Source organism: Chanodichthys erythropterus, chromosome 10 (genome assembly GCF_024489055.1).
Source record: "Chanodichthys erythropterus isolate Z2021 chromosome 10, ASM2448905v1, whole genome shotgun sequence".
Lineage (NCBI taxonomy): Eukaryota > Metazoa > Chordata > Actinopteri > Cypriniformes > Xenocyprididae > Chanodichthys > Chanodichthys erythropterus.
Genome location: NC_090230.1, coordinates 13,670,007 through 13,692,493, shown reverse-complemented (window position 1 = coordinate 13,692,493; position 22,487 = coordinate 13,670,007). Strand labels below are relative to the sequence as shown.

Here is a 22,487-nt window from a genome sequence, read left to right as displayed (position 1 = left end):
AATGAATACTTAACACATTTAGTCAATTCACACAAAAAATATTTTCCAACAAAGTTGATAAACTTGCATGAACAGATGTGTTTAGGTGGTGATCACACAGCTGATGCCAATAATCTCGAATTGGCTAAATCTGATAAACTGATCTATCACTAATTCAACATTATACAATATCAAGGACCCAGATTTTAATTTGGTCATCAAGTGGTGACCTAAAACAATACCAAAATTATATATAATTCATGATTTTCCCATTTGTTGAGATTAAGATCGAACTCACAATTTACAGGTGAAAAAAAAATAAAATAAAAAAAAAATAATAATAATAATAATAATAATAATAATAATAATAATAATAATAATAATAATAATAATAATAATAATAATAATATTATTATATATATATATATATATATATATATATATATATATATATATATATATATATATATATATATATATATATATATATATATACAGGATTTTGAAAAACAAAATCTAAGCATGTAACAAAATACACCTTTTGGTTAAACTTGGTTTGAAGAAAACATTTAAAACAATTAAATTGGTCAAAAGTGACATTAAAAGACATTTATAATGCTACAAAAAAATTCTATTCAAATAAATGCTGTTCTTTTAAACTCTGAAATCAACTAATACAACATTATATAATAATAAAGGACCCAGATTTTTCTTAAGAAATCAAGTGGCGACCCAAAATAATACCAAAATTATTTATTGTCCAAGAGTAAACAAAAATGTGTAAAAAAAAAAAAAATATATATATAAACAAAAACTATAATTAAAAATATTACCATTAAAAATATTTTTATTAAATAATGTTTGTTTATTGTAGAAAAATAAATTAAAAAAATAATAATTAACACTGAATATTTTTTTATTTTTTTACTCCAAGAGTAAACAAAAATGTGTAAAAATAAATATAAACAATAAAAAAATAAACAAAAATTGTACCATTAAAAATATTCATTAAATAATTTGTTGTGATGTTTGTTTATTGTAGAAAAATAAATTAAAAAAATAATAATTAACATTGAATATTTTTTTAAACACTGTTGTTACTACTACTAAAAATAATATATATATATAAAAATTATTTTTAGTAGTATATAAAAAATATTCGTTGTAATTTGTTCCCACTGCTTGCTTTTGAACAAATCAAGAATTGTCTGTATTTTTTTGAGTGTTTAGTTTCTAAATGTCTCTTAGCTCGCCACAGCCAATAATTCAACACACGAAACATTGCAGATGATAAAAATCATGTTTGTCTTACTGATCCCATATTCAAAAACAGAATAAAGTTACATAAAAAGAATAAATAGGCCTATGTGTAAAAATTATTTCACTTAATTAACAGATTAACAAAAAAGAAACTGACAAGTAGTATACGCTGAGTTTTGGTTCATTTTTGTGACACGCTCCACAAAAAAGCAAAACGAGATGGCACATGCTTTTTTTCTTTATTTTACAAAAGCATAATGTTTTGAATTTATTGTGTGTACACAAATAAATGTATGAAGAAAAAAAAAATCTTACTTCAGTTCTAGCATTTCTAACTAGACATCGCAGCCTGTTTATCAAAATAAAACAGTCAACTAAACAAAAAAAGCTCTGCTCAATTTAAAATAGTCCATAGTACAATATGTGGTGTTCAGCGAGACCACCGCCTCACTGTGGTGCGATGCCAAACACATTTCTGTGCATGTGAAGGATTATGTTGTACGTCGATACTAATACACAAGAGAAGTACAAAGCCTAGTTTACACAAATAATAGTTTAGCATCCAAATACATTGTGAATATGGAATATGGAGAGAGGTAGGCTGCTTGAGCCCAATGCCAGTTTCTTTTTCAGTTCGCTTTGGCTTGACGCGTATAGCTAGGCTATTTATACATTCATGTTTACAACCGTGACAATGAGGGCTTACCAGGATCAACTAAACGCTGGATTTTCAAAAGTATGTGAATTTCGTGGCTCCACTGTTGCAGTAAACTTGCACAACTTTCTTAAATGAATAATTTATTAGCTGCACGCCGGTCTGTTATTGTAGGGACATTGACTTTACATTTCACGCCCCTAAACATGACGCAGAACAATTTATTGAGTTACATGTTAGTCAAACGTCCTCTTGGGCGGTCCTTGGCCAATGAAAGCTGCGATAGAGTCCAGACCTTCTGCAGTCAGTCAGAAGGTCTGGCTACGCGAGACTAGTTAACGGTTGACCAGTTACTCGTGAACATCTCTAACTCCGAACGATTAGCTGCATTTGACATGGTTTTTCCTTGTTAATCCTTTCAGAACAGATCTGCACCCTTTTTTGGGTCACGACCCACCGGTCGAGAACTACAGGTATATGATGTCTGTACCTGAACAAGACCACTAAAACAACAGTTTTTAAAAGTCATAGATTGCCATTTCTTAAACGAGAGTCGACAGAGGCCCACAAACAGGAAAGACAATCACATCAAGCAGAAGCCTGAATTGTGCCAGGCTTTGAGCTTTAAAACACGCATGCAAAGCCACTTAACAGGAAGCAAATCCATCATTTGGGCACATCAAGGCACATATGAGACGTGCCGACCTACCTGTCTTACAAATGATATCAGCCATCTGATAGCAAGACAGCTGACTCAACACCCAGGCCTGCTCTCATCTGCCATGACATCACTGGGGCTCCACATGACCCTTCCCAAGATTCCATGGGACACATAAAGCATTTCCCCTGAAAACCAGTTTGAACCGGTCGATGGACGCAGCCGAGAGACTGAAGCAGGTTTTTAACCCCTTGAGAGACTGACTGGCAGCAAATGCGGCCACACAGACGCAGGAGTTTTGCCAGTGGGGGGAAGGGCCGCATGCATTCCAAAACACAAGTCTTTCAGAGATGAGGAGGAAGTGTCCGCCCCTTTGTTGCTCACAAAATAACAACCACCACAGTGGTCTGGACAATAAAGGTAGTCAATACACCAAACGACAAAACAGGAGCACATTGCTGATCCAAACATGCTTATTGTAGCATTTGATCACCATAAAATTCATGAAACTGAGAGTTTGTCTCTTTTGATCCATGACACATTTATTTTTGGTTATCAAATAAGGATTTTTAAAGATTGCACTCACAACTTATAGGTGATGAAATATTTATTAGAAACATATATTAGAAACATTTTCACTATAGGTACTTTTTCCAAGGCTTTATTAGGCCTGGAAATCAAAATTTCCAATATTTCCAAGATTCTGAAGAACATCAAAGCTAAGTATGTAACAATTGTTTTTCTTGATGTATCAACTTTAAACAGCTTTCTCATAATAAATTGCTTGAATTGGCCATTAATTGAATAATCCGATACTTAAAATACTAATAAACCCTAATGCTAATAAATAGTAAAGCGACTTCACTATCACACAAGTAAATGACACTTTTCTCACAACCTAACTCCAAAACCTACTCAAAGCCTACTCAAAACTAATTAAATAACTGACACCAAGATATTTATAATGTTACAAAAGATTTCTATATTAAATGTTTTTTTAAAACTTTCTATTCATCAAAAAAAATTAAAAAATAAAATGTATCATGTTTTCCACAAAAATATTAAGCAGCACAACTGTTTTCAGCATTGATAATAAGAAGTTATTTGTCGATCAGCAAACCAGCATATTAGAATGATATCTGAAGGATCATGTAACACTGAATATTAGGGATGTGCCGATCCAATACTCTGTACCGGTTCTGATTCTGCCATATTTGCCGGATCGGGTATCGGTCAGATGAGACGGATCCAAATCTGATACTGTGTGTAAACTATTCTGTGTTATTGTTAAGCCCACAAAAGACACCCAAACATTATAAAGCACCATACATTTTTCATGCACTATATTCCAAGTGTTCTGAAGCCATTCTATAGTTTAATGTGAGGCACAAAGAATATTTAAGTTGTTAAATTCAAGTTCACTTAAATTAAACTCTCTCCACTGCGGCTGTCAGTCATTCAGCATTCAAGCTGTGTGACTCATTCAGCTACGACATTCCAAGATTATTCAATGTTTTTATTATTATACTCTCTGTATTATTATACTCTCGGAAATCTGTAGATAAAGGTCTATTGTTTTGCATTAAAGGACTTTACCTTGCTTCCGTTTATTGCCGTTTCTAAATCATGTCATCTTTCTCCCAGGTGTCTGTCAGATCACAACACTGGAGTAGAGAGCACTGTGAATTGTTCTTCACACGCACAGTAACGCGCATAAGCCCTTTGTGCCACTTTGTATTAGTGCTTTGTAAACAATAAGTTAATATTTTGTGATATTTTAGACACTATATTTTCACTAACAAAATAGACAGTATTAAGAAAAAGTAGAACGGTTAGTCTCCGCACAATGCACAGCAGTGTTTCATTTCTGAATCCACGTTTTGAACGAACAGAGTGAAACCAAACCAATGATTCAGTGGAAAAATGAAAACTCAGTCATCATTTACTCAACTTCACGGTCCAAAAGTTCATGAGTAAAAAATTCTGTTGAGTCGAATAAAATATTTCTTTCTGAAGCTACTTTTTGTAATGTCCATTTGATGCTTTACACAACAATGACTTCGAACGATCTTTTGGGAGTAATTTCTCAGCCAAAATTTGTGCGTGATTAAACTGCGATTAATTAGATTAATTAATCGTCACACCATGTAATTAATTTGATTAAAAATGAATTGCTTGATAGCCCTAATATTTATATATAAATATATTAACTTGTTTTTCATGAACATATTTTACAACAATACAAAGAGCAAATTTAGTTTAACTGATTTAGTGCTACACTTATACACTTATTCATATTTGTTCCCCACTAAATGTTTTTTCACTAGAAAAATCATGAGTGCACAATAATTGTATAAAATCTAAACATTTAGAGTAACTTTTGCTGCGGAATTATCCACAAAGAATTTATAATGGTATTGTGTCAGATTATGATCACGTATTTTTTCATTTGTTGTTTTTATTTATAATGAAGTTGTCTGTATTTAGTAGATTGTGTTTAACACACAAAAGAGTGATTATCAGTTCAATGCACAGAGGTCTAGAAATTCTACATTGATTTAAAAAAACTGCACTGTATCGGATCTGTATCAGACTGGAGTAATGATACTGGAAATCATCACAGGAATAAATTACATTTTAAATATATTAAAATAGAAAAGAGTTATTTTAAATGGTAATCATTTTTCACAAATTTTTCACTGTGACAAAATGAAAATGAATAAAAAAAAATCTATGGGGTATTTTGAGCTGCAACTTCAGACACATTCAGGGGACACCTTAGACTTATATTACATCTTGTAAAAAACGTTCGATAGAACCTTTAATGCATTTTAAAAAAATACTGAATTAGCTAATTTCACAATACACAAATCTTGAAAGTCATCTGTAAGATCCATACCCCTGTGAAATCACAATTATCTAAATTAAATTATCTTAACAGTTGGCTTAAAGGTGTCCTAGAACCAGTTTTTACAAGATGTAATATAAGTCTAAGGTGTCCCCTGAATGTGTATGAAGTTTCAGCTCAAAATACCCCATAGATTTTTTTTTTATTAATTTTTTTAACTGCCTATTTTGGGGCATCATTAACTATGCACCGAGTCAGGCTGCGACCCCTTTAAATCATGCGCGATGGTAACTTTAACCACATTTAACAGTACATTAGCAACATGCTAACGAAACATTTAGAAAGACAATTTACAAATATCACTAAAAATATCATGTAATCATGGATCATGTCAGTTATTATCGCTCTATCTGCCATTTTTCGCTATCGTTCTTGCTTGCTTACCTAGTCTGATGATTCAGCTGTGCACAGTTCCAGACGTTAATACTGGCTGCCCTTGTGTAATGCCTTGAACATGAGCTGGCATATGCAAATATTGGGGGTGTACATATTAATGATCCCGACTGTTACATAACAGTTGGTGTTATGCTGCGATTCGCCTGTTCTTCGGAGGTCTTTTAAACAAATGTGATTTATATAAGAAGGAGGAAGCAATGGAGTTTGAAACTCAACGTATGTCATTTCCATGTACTGAACTCTTGTTATTCAACTATGCCAAGATAAATTCAATTTTTGATTCTAGGGCACCTTTAACTGTTGTTCTAATGTTTACACCAACTTCTGGTCAATTTTTTTGTGGGGTTACAGATATAATCATCAACGTGAATGAACACTGGACAGGGCTCTTGAAAGTAGGTCACCAAACCTGTCAATGTATACTGACAGTTAGAAATGCAGTCAGCCGAGTCCATTGCACAATCACATGTCCATCGGCAAGAAAATCATTAGATAAAAGGAGTCTTTTTGAACATAAATTACATTAAATAATGTGACATTTAACATATGACACTGAAGAGACTTTTTAAAAGTACACATACATCATCACAAATGATCTCCAAATAAGACAAAGCATTTCATTTCACCTCTTAATGTCATACTGAGAACAGGGCTGCCATGTTTTCATACTGAGCGACCAGTTTAGTTATACACAAGCCACTTGTTCTGGTTAGGAAATGGATGCTTGTTGCTAAAGCTGCAGACACGTGGCTTGCACAGCCTCATGGGAAGCGGATGGCATCAGATAGATGCAACACTCATGCCTCTACAACACCAGGGTTTGAAATGATGAATCCAAACACTACACATTTTCGTCACTTTCATATAACCGAAGCTTCAAACAGGCCACAGTGTGACGCAAGACAGGAAGCTTAATATTTTAATATCAACAAATATTATGCAGAGGATTATTTATACATCAGTGTTTGTGTTTTACTAATCAGATTGAGACGTCATTTAAACCACATGCCACATAAAGGTCAAGCATTTGTTTGTTTACTAACAATTACACTGAGGTAATACTCAAATCTTAGTGACGTCTGCATTCGATAAAGCGTTAACAGCAGTGTATTGGATTGTCTTGAACTGTGCGAAAAACATGTCTGTTCATGCCACGCCAGGGCGAGCTGGGTGTGCGGTGACTATCCTCATGGGGCCTGCTGAAGAGGAGTCGTCTGATGTAATGACCGCCCTTAGGGTGCAAACCGAGCAAGACAATAGGGGGCATCGCTAGTGCTATACAACAACACAGCATGATGGCAATACAACCCAAACTGGATTGGTACATTCAGCTGGTCAACAATAAGGACGACCCACTGGCCCAGGAAAGACGAAATGGTCACTTGACCATTTGGTTTTCTGTGACAAATTCTGCTAGTAGACTCTGTCATCTAGGTAAAATGATCAAGCTGATTGACACAAATGAGATTTAGTTGAAAATCGCAACCTGTGATAGTATCAATAAGAATGGATTGAGAATTGTAAACCAATCAGAAGAGTCCAAAAGAAGTGTTCATGCATTTATGTCTTGGAAGTTCAGTACAATTACAACAATAATTTTCAGCTATTGTTGGAAATTTTCTTTGTACAGAAAACTAAAAAAGGTAAAAGTTTTTATATATATATATATATATATATATATGAAAACTTGTGTTATTTGACTGAAAATCATGAAATGCAAAGCAATGCAAGTGCATTTTACTTAATATAGGGCTGTCACTAACAATTATTTTGGTAATCGAGTAACTGGTCAATTATTTTGACAATTAATTGAGTAATCAGATTATATATATTTTTTTAATTTCTTGTGAAATAAAAATAGACCCTAGATAATACTCATTAAAATGACTTAAAATACATAACAACAAGACAATAATAATTGGTTTACGTAAAGTTTTAAAAGCAAATAATTTTATTGTTTTATTCAACACCACTGTTAAAATTAGGGCTGTCCTCGACTAAAGATGTTTCTAGTTGATTAGTAGTCGTTCATTTAAGTGCTTAGTCAACTAATCTCGCGTTTATATTAATAAACCATAAAAGTCATTATAATGAGCCTTTAATTACCTACAATACATAACCTAATCAGCGTTCAACCTCATGCAATAAAGCTTGCTGCAGTGCACCGGCAAACAATGACTTTTGGTTCATTTGAATGTAGAAATTTCAAGCTTTCCATACATGTAGTTGTTATGTCTGCGAGGCAAGTATACGCTGAGTTTCGGTTCATTTTTGTGATGCGATCAAGTTCACCGAGACCAAGACAGTAGAAAGCGCATCCTGATTGTTTTCATTATTTTACAAAAGCACAACGCTTTGTTGTTATTGTGAATTTAAACAAATAAAAGCAAACATTCACAATTTTGAATGTTGCATTACTCTTATCTGTATGACCACAATTACTATTTTAAGTTAAATGCGAGTAAACCGGCACCTCCATGTCATGCAGTAAGTGCGCTCTTCATACAAACTCTTAGATACGTGGCAAATAATAGCGCACATTTATATAGGACTAGGCTAACAGCGGGCAGACTTGTAAAGTTGCTACTAGAGATGCACCAATCGATCAGCCAGGGATCGGAATCGGCCGATTTCCCTAATGATCGGCCGATCAGTCTCACTCCTTACAGATTCCGAGCAGATCCTTTTTGTTATCAGCGGCACAGGCAATAAGGTCAGCTGCGCGTTGTCGCTCTCTTCTGTGTCACGGTAAAGTGGCACACACCTACGCGGGCACCTCCTCTCTCACTCATCTCATTCGCTCCGGTTAAATAGTGCTTGTGTTGCGCATAATTTTAGTAATTCCCGCAGGTCTCGCACTCACACCAAAATCGTGCGCACCACTGATCTACATAAGTAGAATACATACAAAAGTATTTCAAAACCAGCGGCACAGGCAATTTTGGTGAGTATTCAGATGTATTCAGTATTCAGTTCTACTTTCTGAGTATGAATTATCATAGCACGATACTTGAATAGCTCTATTTGATAACTTGAATAGCTCTATTTGAAAAGTATTAATCATTCTATGATAATTGGGGTGATTTTGTAAGTGTGTGAATATGCACAATGAACAAATTACAAGCATAGATAAATATAATGAAACAAAGATACAAATTAAATAAATAGTGCTTTATATATTTCAGGTAAGTCTAACAGTATTCAGGTACAGAAATTGTATAATCCATTAACAATCCATACTAGACATCGCACATCCTGCAATGTGACTATTGTGGATCGTGGAGGAAAACAATATATCGTGCAGCCCTAATATGCAGTGAAAGACGATTTAATGCAATCACTGTAAAAGATTTTGCCAGAAACAACTCAGTCAAGCTGATTTTGCAAAACAGCTATTCAGCTTGACGAGAAATATCGTCATGTTTTAATATTGCAAGATCTTGTGGCAAGAGATCTCATCACACCTTTATTGCAAAGGATGGCAAAGTGGTTGTTAGGTGGTTACTAACAGACCAAGGTGAAATGAGCCCCTAAGTATTGATATTCTTCTGGGTGAGTTATACTTTCAAGTTTAACACAGTATTAGGGGTTTCGAGTAACTGTACAGGCGATATAATCGTGCTCATCTTAGCAAACACCACTATTTTGCACATTACCTTAGGTCACAGAGGAGAACCAAGACACAGGCCAAACTGCACAGGACTATCATGTCCAAGTCTAAGTTTTTTTCTGAGAAGGACAGAAGAGTTGCTTTAACAGAGATTGTCCAGTTCAGAAGGACTTCCTGATTGATTCACCAACAAATTTCTGAAACAATCAGATAAGCGTTGAAAAAAAAGTTCCAGGTAAGTCTAACATACTACAGATGTTCCTCTGGATCTCTAACAACTAGCTCATCTTGTCATCCAACAATGGCGAAGTGGCTGCCAAGAGGGTTGAGCCAAAGGTGCCCCTGCCGTCTCCAGTCCTGCATATCAAGGGTTAAGCCCTGCCATTTTAACACCACAGACAGATCAGGCCACGAGGGTGTTACCTAACAAAATGGACGTTGTTAACCCTGTATCTGCCGGAAGATCCACCTGGTGTGCCCCCTAGCAACAGGACGACACAGAAAGAAAGTACAGACGATTGCTTTTCATGTGGGCACAAAGAATAACTTGTGCTGTAAGAACAGTCGCGAGCAGCCACCCCCTCTCTCCACACACACACACACACACACACGTACGTACGTACACACACACACACACACACACACACACACACACACACACACACACACACACGCATCTACCCATCCCCCACTGTGATCTCAAACAGACTAGAGTGCAAATGTACACTGACGCATACACATTTACAATTCTGGTCTTCAGATCAGTTATAGTCAAATTGGTAGATAAGAATAACCAGCATCATGGCACCAAAGTGAGTTTAATTTACAGTAATTACTAGGGACTGTCACGACGAATGACTTTGATTAGTGAGGTCAACTTGTATTTTTTCAACTTCGATATTTTAAATTAGCATGCTAAAAGATGACAGTAAAACGATTTCAGAGAAGTCAAATTTGAGGTTAAATCCCTTTAAAGCACGACTGCCATAGCCGAACACATTCAAACAGATTGAACATCCTGTCATGAGTGTTGCATTTTTAAGATGGTTCAACAAGTAAAAAAATAATCCTTTTAAAAATGTTTTTAAAAAGGCACTGAACATGTATCTTGTAAACGCCCCTAAGAAACACATCCAATTAGCCTAATTATATTGTGTGGTTTAATTAGCATGCAAAAAGACCCCTCTTGAAAAAGTTGTGTGTAAGCTCATCCCCTTTTAAACGCTGTTGCTGCCGTTTTTTTAACGCCCCACATGAATACTGCATTTTTAAAAAGGTGTGACAACTTTAAATATGCAAACCAGCTCAATACAAGTATTAAGATCAGTTAAAGTAACCAATCAACTAGCTGACTGTAAAAATCACATACCTACTCAAAAATTGTAGGTCTATGAGAGCTATTTGATCGTTACAAATCCAGGATGTATGAACAAATCCATACGGACAGTTCACCTTCATAATCCCGTTGTCAAACTTAACTAATCGGCTGAAGACTTAATTTAGATTGAAGAACTTATTCTGAATGGCAGCCGGATTCTGCAGTTAATCTCTCTGGTCTGTCGGGCTGAGAGCCAGATCAACAAGAACTGACAGAGGACACAAGTGCATTGGCTTGGTCTGATCTTGGAAACTTCTGCATTTTGATCAAATATTGAAGCGCATTACCCCAGACATGATTCTGAATTTTGCAACGACATCTTATTTTACTAATTTGTGGTGTACACTAGTGTATATCATACAATAAATCATGCAGTTTGATGAGGAGAGGTGTGCTATTACTTTACCAAGCGATCAGATTTACAATTTGCACATGGCGGACTATAAGACGGGCAACAAAAAACCCAAGCCGTATCTAGGACCTGAATACCATCACAAACATCTCTTCTATGCTGGGGCAAAATGGACATATAGGGAAAAACAAATAAGCCCCAATGTGTCCAAAGTGTGCGAGGGCCCATAAGTCTTCGCTCCTGGATGAATACCTTAACGGTGTATTCATGTCACTACGGCACACAGAGAGTTCCAGAGTTGCCGCGTCAGCAAAGTCCAGCTTTGACACACAGCGGAAAATACTGCTGGAGAAACTCTAGAAAAACACAGAATTAGCTTCTTGGTTCATAACAAGCCCCCTTCCAACACAAATCAATGCATTGGTTAAAAAACAAACAAACAAAAACGTATGAAGTATAAATATGCAGTTTATTACTCAAGACAACTTAATTTTCCTCTCCTCTTCCAACCATGATTATAACTTGAAATTCAAGAACTTGAATTCACTAGCCTTGATTTACAATCACAGACTGTTTTACCATTATCATGGGCTCTACTAAACCTGTCTTTGGTGGTAGTAGTAGAAATTTTAATGCCATGTCAGCAGCGGAAGCTATTTTCATGGCAAGAGCAGAGTTAAAGGTTATACAAGAGTTGCATAAAAAAAGAGAGAAATTCAGCAGTTTAAAATTACACAATATGTTTTACATTAGAGAAGATAAAAAAAAAAAAAATCATAGATTTTAACAAAACTATGAAATTAAGGGTGTTACAATTTTTTTTAGAAATTGATTTTTACACCAATTTTCATGCTTTTGCTTGGGCAACAGTATGCTATTTTAAAAAGTTAACCTAATTTCTGCACCACCAAACCATTATCTTTGATCATTTAAACAACTCTATAAATGAAACTTTGAATTATCAGGTTTTGGCAAAAAAAAAAAAAAAACTTAAACATTCGTAAACGAAATAAGCCCCAAGTACTCTTGTTAATGCATATTAAATTAAGATACTAGAAAGTATTTTAACTTAAGAAAAATAGTTCATTTTAAGTGAATTTATTTTAAGTATTTAAAAGTATTTAAAAAAATTACACACCTGTTGACAAAGAAGGGTGATATACATTAACAGTATACTGTATATGATATTAAATTTACAGTTTAATATAATACACAACAAAATACAAATCGTCAGCAACTCAAAATTGTTTTGTTAAATTCAAAAGCAAGTCACTGTTTGATTTTGAACTTCAGGAAATTATAATGATTAATTATGCCCAATAACAACAACAACAACCCCCCACCCCCCAATAACAATAGCCAAATAATAAAATATGCACAAAGGACACTATTTTACATTTCCAAACTGTGCCAATTCAAAACTAATATCTGTGAAACGAAAAAGAGACCTATTTACTATTTAATTAACAAGTAATAAACAGTTTATAGTAACAGTAAGTAATAGACAGTTTATTTCATCATTCCATTTTTATGAACCCCACAAAATGGTGGTGATTTCCAAGAAAACCAATGAGCAATAAATGTTTTTTTATCTGGCAGGATTCCCTCTACACAAAACCACACCTTACTGATAATGACAGTCAGCTGAAAGTGAAACACACAAACTCGAACACAATGGCATGTACTTTTGGTCTACAGCCAAGACAGAAGTGTCTTTCAAAAAACATTGCATTGTATTCCGATTGTAGTCGGTTTAAAAGTCCAATCCGAATGAAAATGCTCTACGTAAACTAGGGATGTTAATGATTAACCAACGATTGATTAATTGTCGATAATACATTTAATCAATACAACTTATCGATCGTCGATTAAGCAGGTTCATGCACGTGCGTGCTGCTCAACCGCGAAACACGTAAAGAAGAGAAGAAGAAAAATAAAGCAAGCACGCCGGAGTTATGTTTGGGACCACTTTACAGCTAGAGTTACACCTTCATCATGACTAGTTTGCATGTGCATTCACAGCCTTTTGTTTTGTGCAAATGTAAGTTTTAATATTGTGTTTATTTTGTGTAGGCCCATCTATATCTGATTTATCTCTTATAGGATGCATTTGGTTAAGAATTAACGCTGTAGTAAAGCATGCCGGTGATCATCTTTAGGTTCAGCGCATGCAGTTCAAACAGCAATGCACAACTAATAATGACTATGATTGGGACATATTGCATAACATTATAAAGACAACAATATTGTAATAAAACATTCAGTTGTTTCATCTCGTTGCTCCAGGAAGAGTGCGTTCACAACATGACATTAAGAATAGCACGTAAGTTCAAGTTCACTTGTACATTTGCATCATTTTGTGCAGATATAAGTTGTAATATTATGTTTATTTTGTATATATGATTAATCTGCGTTTAAAGGATGCGTTTCTTTGAGTTAAATAACGCACTAGCAAAGTGCTCCAGTTTACCTGTGTTCATTCAGCGCGCGGCTCTCGCAGCTCAAACAGCAATGCACGACTAATAATAACTATGAGTGGGACTGTCATATTACATAACATTAATGAGAACATTTAGTGAATTCGTTTTCAGCGCGTTGTTCCAGGAAGTGCACGTACACAACAGGAGTACATTCTGACAAGCACGCATCCGAGGTGGCGCTGGTGACACATTGTATTAGTCGTTATATTTGATTATTAAATAAGTAATTTAATAAATTATCAATCATATCAACTCATTTTACAATCCTACTAGCCCTTTATTTAAATTAAAACCCTTCTCATTCATTTGGTGAGGAACATGGTGTTTTGAGCAGCATTTGCACACCCTGTCATGCTGTTGACTATAAGCCACTGCAGTAGATGCATATTGCAGTATTAAGGCGAACGATTAATCAATTAATTGATAGTTAATTTAAACGCCGATCGATCATGGGAATTTGTTTAAATTGACATCCCTAATGAAAACACCTCAATCAGAATAAAAATGCCCAAACAAATTGAAATTTCATTCAGATTGAGAGGGGTAGGACAAACCTTTTCTAATCTGATTGTGAGAACATGTCAACACTTGATCGGATTGCAAAACGAAACGGGAAGTTTTGCGCATCTGTAATGACATAGGAATGGAATGGGAATGGACGTCTTTACTGCTTGATTAATATAAGCTTCTCGTATGCTCGTCATCTCCTAATTAAGACCCGAAATAGATAAACACCAAGTCTGCTTTTTAAAATAAAGAAAATGGGGATGGTTAGCGCATGTCAAACGATTCAATCCGATTTTAAGCTTGTGACAACAGGGCTCCAGACTGCGCCTAAAATGGTCGCATTTGCGACTAAAAATATTAATTGGCAAGTGATATTTTTGCTGAGGTCGCTACCATACAAATTCACACGTTATGACTGTAAAATTTGCATGTTATTTGCGTGTTCCGTGACCAGTAGCATATCACATCATTTGCTGTGTTGACGTAATAATATGAACAGGTAGGGAAAAATTTCACACACCAAACAAACGCCAAAGAACTAGAGCTGATGAAAACAGTCTGTGTTGTCGCCTCGCGTCCCCTGCGTCGGTGCAAAACAACTGCATTTGAACACACCGGTCTGCTCCTGTGTAAAGGAGAAAACTGCCTATTTCTTCACATAAATTTGTCTATGTTTGTTATTCAAAAGGGGAAACCAGCTCTACAGACTGCAGATACACACACAATGCAATATTAATATTATAAAGCAACGAGAATATTTTTGGTGCACCACAAAAAAAAAACCCGACTTATTTAATGATGGCCGATTTCAAAACACTGCTTCAGGAAGCTTTGGAGCATTATGAAACAGCGTGTCGAATCATGATTCTGCTGAAATCACGTGACTTTGGACTGATTCATTTAGACCTGGTTCATTATGCTCCGAAGCTCCGAACACAACAGGATGACTAAAAGTAAGTGATTTAAAATTTTAAGTTCATTGTTGTGTGGCTCTTAAATTATTTGACGCCTGTTTTTTTCCCCCATAGGAGCCAATGGCTCCTTAATGATTTTTTTTGTCTGGAGCCCTGGACAAACTCCTACATCGACCCGTCTACTTTTTTCAGCGTTCATATAAACAACACTATGTTGGGATTCATCAATCAGAATGATTTAGTTCTGATTGAAACAAAAAGTGTAAATGTAAATGTGGCTAGTATTAGGCCCTAATAATCCAACTGTAATCAAACTAGTAGCACAGTCAGAATAAAAAAAAAAGTCACATAAAGGCCCCGGTATACTTCAAACGAAATCGAAGAACAAACTGATGTGACGTCATTTCGAACAAAATCAGGTCAGTAACGATAACGTAATAGGAGGTGTGCGCCGAGGCTCCGCCTTCACTTGCGTGGGCGCGTCTCTGATTCATTTCGTGTATTTGAATTCGTCGAGGTAAGAGCTCCGCGGGTGAAAACATGAAAACACTGGATAGCTGCTTTATAGTTCATGAAGTTGTGCTTGTTAAAAAAAAAGAGGCACCAACACTGTTTTTCATTTTTGATACTGTAAAGCTGCTTGATTTTAAGCAATCTATTGACTATAGTGCTATATGAAGACGTGACGTGACTGGAGTGCTAATTTGCAGAGCTCATGCTAACATTCCCATGCTGTTATGATCAGACGCTTTTCTTATGCTGTCTATAAAAATGCTTGCCGTTCTCTCATTTTTGTTGTGTTTATCTTGTTACTGAGAAGAAAGTGCACGGCACATATTTACATATTCATCTAAACGTCGATCTCAGCAGTGAGGGCGGCGTCAGATGTTCGTTTACAGTATATCGCTGGTCACCCATTTCGAACTTCATTTTACTCCTAAACGAAGAACGAAAAAGAACTTTGTTTGAAATATACCGGAGCCTTAATGGGAAGTTTTATTTATTTCATTCAGATTGTAAGGTGTGGTTTAAAACTTTTCTAATCCAATCTAATGTAAACACTTGATCGGACTGAAAAACAAAAACTGGGAAGTTCTGAGCATGTGTAAAGATGTAGAAATGGCTTTAATGACGTATGACACACAGAACGAGCTGTTGTTGTTGTTGTTGTTGAATGAAGTGTCATAAGTGACTCGTCAATCTAAATTTCTCCTTCCACTCATCATCTGTGAAGTGGTGCAGGACATCGCCCCACCAGTCCTTCTGATTCTCATACACAGATACCTTGTTTTGAGCGCAGGAATGGCCATTTTTAATGATTGATAAATATAAGCAGCGTGACAACAATTCATGTGCTTGTCGTTTCCTAATTAGGACCCAAAATAGATAAATATTAAGTCTGCTTTTTAAAAAACAAAAACAATGGTAAAAGGATGATTAGTATGCGCAAACAGCAGGTAACTCTGTAAATTCGTGCATTGAGCGCATGTCAAAAAATCAATTCTGATTTGAAGCTTGTGGCTTAGCGGGTATCTAGTGATTGGGCACACATCAACCCATTCACTTTATTTAGCTTTTATGTAAACACTAAGTTCAGAATCATCATTCGGAATGATTTCAACAAAAGGAGTCCATGTAAACGTAGCTAGTGTGTCCTTTATTTTACACATCTACAAGTCTCTCTTCCCCTGACTTTCCTCATCTGACGTTATCAGGAAGTTGAGATAGAACACTAAAAAGATCTTGCTAGATTGCAGTGGCCATGTATCAGTCTCCAGCCCTTCCTGTTTACCAGCAGCCACCATCTCAGATACAGCGGCTCTGGTGTGTTTCTCAGGTACAGATTAATGCATCTCTAACAACAAATATCCCTAAATATGACACCCAGCCCTCATTTCTGCTAAATATACTTGAAAACAAAACTATTATTCATTAACAAGTATCATGGAGAACCCCACTGGTATTCAGGCTTGTTCTTGGCGTGGCATGAGACTGAGAGAGACATGCCCACTACGACTCATATGAGTGGTGCCAAGTGGCTTAGCTGGTTGCCTAATAGACGCTCAACATGGTACGCCAGAATTCGACAACACCCGGCACATACTGACAGGAGCATATTGGGAAATTCTTTGTGGTGGGGCCGAAATCAAAGAGTTTGCAAGTCATAGTATGATTATATTTGGTGGTTTCTAGTGACACTAAATTGGTCCCACCCAATTTATTTACAAAAAGCCACCTCAAGTTATCCTTCAGACAAAACAACTTAAACCACCACAACCACCACACCCATGCAGACCAACCTCTAACTACACCTCTGCTCCAACATGAGAAACGGCAAAAGTATTTCAGCAGGATCATGATATCATCTGATATCATTCATCATCAGAGCTGACAAACAGCGAACGGTCAGTTACACTTTGACACCAAGTCCAAAGTCTCAGAATTGAAACAACTGGCATTTCATAATCAACACAGACGCTAAATTCTTCTTGGGTCCATTTGTATACAGAGTTCAAACATTAGAACACTATTAACCAGAACATAATTATAAAACAATCAAGCATGCACATAAACAACACAAAATCCTTTTGGAAAGTTGACTTCAGAAACTATTTGCAACCGAAACACTACTATTCAAAAGTTTGGGGTTAGTACGATTTTTGTATTGTCTGGCTATCACCAGACCAAGCTCAATTTAAAATTGAACATTGGTCTGGGGAGTCTGTATGTATTTTCTACTGCACAAAGGGGCGTGATCAACGAGCATTATTCACATAATTGGATAGTCCTTCAACCAATCAGATCAATCCGGGTGACGTACTTTGCAGAGCAACGCAAAAACTTCAGACAGGTTTAATTTGTATTGGTTTGTAGCATTGATCAGCGGTTTGCAGAAGCAGCAGTGGCATTGAGCAATTTTTGCAGGTTGTGCAAAAAAAAAAAAAAAAAAACATGAAAGTGAGTGGTATTTACACCCACTCGAGCGATTTGCTTGCTAAACTAAAGAAGTCATTCAGCATCGTCGAGAGGTTAAAAGGAATTGGATTGACGGTCGTGCTTGCCGTCGCTTCGCTATCGTCATCGTGTTATACCCGCCAATAGCGAGCAAGGTGGATAAGCCAGTCTGTGATTGGTTTCCGCAAAAGTTTAAAAGAAGCAGTAGAAATTAAGGTACGGGTTTCCAGACTGAGAAAACTTTGTTGATTAGAAAATTCAAAAGAACAGCATTTATTAGAAACAGAAGTCTTTTGTAACATTATCAATGTCTTTAGTGTCACTTTTGATCAATTTAATGTATCCTTGCTGACCCAAACCTTTTGAACAGTAGTGTTGTAAATATTGTCAAAAATATCAAATTAAGATACACTACATGAAATATCAACAGTAGGACAACTAGCGAAACTCTGAACTCTGCCCTTAGTCTCAACCTCTGAACGGACGGCTTACATGTTATTGGCCACAAATCTAACAGTGTAAACCAGACAACAATTTTTAAAAACGGTACTATGATAGAACCTAATATGACCATAATAGGCAGACCGACTCTTAATCTTGAACCCATTTGGACCCATTTAAATGTCTAATAGCAGTGGACACTGTAAATGAAAGTTCAGACTGTCTTGGTTTCACATGAACACTTCTACATTGCTGGTGTAAATATCACATGACCAGTTTGCCCTCTCTGAAAAATGAAGTCTGTGTCAAAAGAAAGCATGTAAAACATGTCATAACACAGGTACCACCACCACATGTTGGTATGTATATATATATATATATATATATATATATATATATATATATATATATATATATATATATATATATATATTTAAAGGGTCTATTATTAAAATAGTATTACGACAGCTCTGTCTCATATAAATCATAATCGCAACACATAATGTGAGCAGACATTTGTGAGCAGTGGGAAACCCAGAGACTCATTTTGACAAACTTAATAAAACTGCAGATTTCAATGTACTGTTAAATTAAATTAAAGTGAAAGTTAAATTGCCTTACAGTATGTGTATCTATGCTTTATTGTTTTCAACTTTCTTGGGTCTTATTGACCAACAGTGCAATTTTAACTCTGTAGTTTCCCCGTGGTTTCAATTGTGAGCAGGAATAAAACACATACTTTCATAACTTTAAAAAAATAATAATAAAGTTTGTTTCACTGGGGTTTTCAAGGAGTAAAATACACGTGCCCACTTATCTGGGAGAATATCGGATTAAATGGGTCAGTTTAACTACCCATATATCCCTTAAACTGTTAACACTTCTCTGCATTACTCCAATTCAATACAATGGTCATAAACACATCAATTTCTGACAGATAATCAAATGATAAAATCCAACATTTCTTAACTTGTGTTTAAAAGGGAGTTTGAGTTTGGTAAAGCTCAGTGGCAACAAAGCACTTCTTAAATAAATAAACCCCGGTGAGTTTAGTGCTGAGGAAGCAAAACTAGTTAGCTAACCCGGCTAACATCAGCTAATGCTGACTTACTCATCAACTCCAATTAGCAGGCGAGCTAAATGACTAGTTTATTTTCCTCAAAAAGAAAACAACTGAGAAGTTTCTTCTCTAAAGTTGATTATTATATCGCATTGTATCGGTATCAATATATTTAGATGGAATCTGTCAAATTAATTTGATGTAATTGATGGTTAAGTTTGTAAATCCTCTGTTTAACTCAACAGTCCAGTTGCTAGCAAAGCTAATGTGAAGTCAAAACACTCTGAAAGCCTCCAGTATCACTCAATCTCTCTTAAGAAGAACTTACTGAGAAGATGAAACGCTTAGTGGTCTTCTGAGGGCCCTCCACGCGTATAGTTGTTGTTATTTACCCTAGTATTTTGGTGTAAAACTATCCTGGGGATCCCCTCACTGTCTATCTGCCCTGCCCGCTGCCGCTCCGGTCGCCAAATAAAGATCCTCGCTGCTGCCTACACATGGACCCGAGTCACCGCAACGCGCATGCGCAGTGGCGCACTGGCCCATAAGAAGAGGGCACTTACATGAGGAAGAGCATCCAAACATTTTAATTTTGACCCCATAGTCACCCTTACAAGTATTTACTAAGGTAACCATGGTTTCTGACTAAATACCTATTTACTACAGTTACTGCTGTATTCTGTTGACAGTCAGTCAAATTGGATATTTATAAATGAAATGGTCAGACAACAAACAAAATGTTAATTTCTTATATTACAAAAATAGATAATGACTATAAAAACGAAAAAAGCAAAAAACTATTAAAATATAATAATCTGGATTGTTCCAAAAATGTTGTTTCAATAAAAGAAATGACCAAAATATTACAAAACGGTGAATTCCTCAAAATTAAATCAAAAAATAAATAAATGTTGAAATATTTAAATAAAAATCATTAAATTAATAAAATATCTTCTAAACACCAATTGAACCATAAATTCCTCTTGCTATAATTGTAAATAATTTTAAGTGACTTACCTAATTAAAAAAAAAAAAAAAAATTATATTTTTTCTTCATACAAGTAATGACATTAATTTGAAAATACTTGAGTCCTTTTGAAAATCAGTCTTATTTAAAATTTCAAGATACAAATTTCACTCACATAAATTAAATTGATTCATGTCCAGTTCAGTTGTGGCAAAAGTTTTAAAGAAATGTACAGTGATTTAGATATTTGCAACTGAATCTTAAACACAATTCTAGAACACTCCAACACATTCTGGCCAATTTTACCTGACTTTATCCTATAACTTTTATTTTATTCATTTTTAACTAATATATATATATATATATATATATATATATATATATATATATATATATATATATATATATATATATATATATACTGCAGGTCAAAAAGTTTCTTTCCAACAGGGGGCGCTCTACGGCTCACAAAAGTGAATTCTCCAATTCCTCTTCATTAAAAAACATGATTAAATTTTGATTTAATTGTTTTTATTTATTGTTTCAATAAAAAAAAAATTATATATATTTAATTTTTTTAATGCCTCTTCATTAAACTCTCATGAATCTTTTGTCTTATTGTAGACATGTGTATACTAAAAAGTATAATTGTTTTAATTTATTCAGCTTCAAATATTAGTAACTGGCGTGAAAATGGAAATCGTTCAAATATCAATAAAAAATATTAATGAAATACAAACTCGTCCTGTAATCACAAACGACTCTAATTTGTCCATCCTGACAAGCGCTGAGAAAAGTAACAGAAACCACGTTGCAACGCCGTCTGTGAAAAGCATCTTCAAACTTATACTAACACCATAATAACAGTCTTATACATCATGTCTTATAAAAGATCAATAAAATGACTGAATTTCATAAACATACCAAGTCCGTCAGCTTCCTGAATCAGTTTCCGTTTGCCTTGTTGAAGTCGGCTGTGACCCAGGTACAGCTCAGGGTCCGGGTGCAGCTCCGTCGGCTTTTTATCGACAAAATGAAAAGAACACACATAAACTCTCTTTGGAGGATTTTTTAATTTCAGAGCCGCAAGCCAAGCCTGTTTCCTCTCCTCTTTCGTCGGCATACAGTGTAGCGCATACGGCGCCGGACACGGACATTCATTCCTGATTTTCTGGTGTTCAATACAGATGTTTTCTTGAAAACCCTTAAGTTTTTTAGAGTTGTTGTGGCAACCAGATACAGCACAGGTCGAACCGGAGCTCATTTTAAACTCTAGTTAACTGTTTGCAAAAAGATTTTTAAGACAGACCGGAAGCAGAACACCGGCAAACGGAAACAGGGAGACGTTGCATTGTTTTCCACACCAAACTTTATTTGTATTTTCAGTAGTACAGACATATTATAGTTATTTAGAGGGTAAAAATTAAAATGTATTAATATTAAAAGCATTTGAAAAGTTTTAGAAGATGTTTATAAGTTGTTTACTACACTTTCATGTCGTGATCAGCTGTGGTTTAAACTTAGACTAAATTTTAGGCTATTTTTAATGTGACTCCATAGTAATAAATCATCAAAAATGATTTTTCTAATTTCACATTTCAATGTCTACGATTTTTATCATAAAGTTAAACGATCACATACATAAACTGTCGGCCATATGAGATTATATTATAGGCTATTGCTAAAAGAAATATCTCAGGATCAGAATTCATCCATAGCTTGATTGGATATCCGGTGACATCTATTGGTTGATTTGAGGTATGACAGCTCATGGAGCGCAACACTATTATAATCAACAAACTCATATTTCCAGGCCAATACATATTAGAAAATGAATATTTCTAATAATAATAGGCTACACCATACTATAGTGATGTAATTTCTAAGACATAATTAGGGGTATTAAATTACACATATATAAAAAATATGCATTTTCTTAAGAAACACAAGAGAGGTAAGTTCAAATA

At 35.2% G+C, this 22,487-nt stretch overlaps 1 protein-coding gene across 4 annotated transcripts in view; it reads right to left on the bottom strand.

The window, feature by feature from the left end:
• gatad2ab (GATA zinc finger domain containing 2Ab) overlaps nt 1–21,784 on the bottom strand; it is a 32,589-nt gene extending 10,805 nt beyond the window's left edge. Inside the window, exon 1 of one of the 4 annotated variants that reach the window (XM_067396123.1) lies at nt 21,445–21,784. In XM_067396123.1, the coding sequence (XP_067252224.1) occupies nt 21,445–21,784 (340 nt within the window). Of the gene's footprint in view, nt 1–2,603; nt 3,110–19,881; nt 20,037–21,444 lie in introns of those variants that run through there. The other 3 variants (XM_067396124.1, XM_067396126.1, XM_067396125.1) reach the window with 3 other exon arrangements.
• Nucleotides 21,785–22,487: the final 703 nt, after the last annotated feature.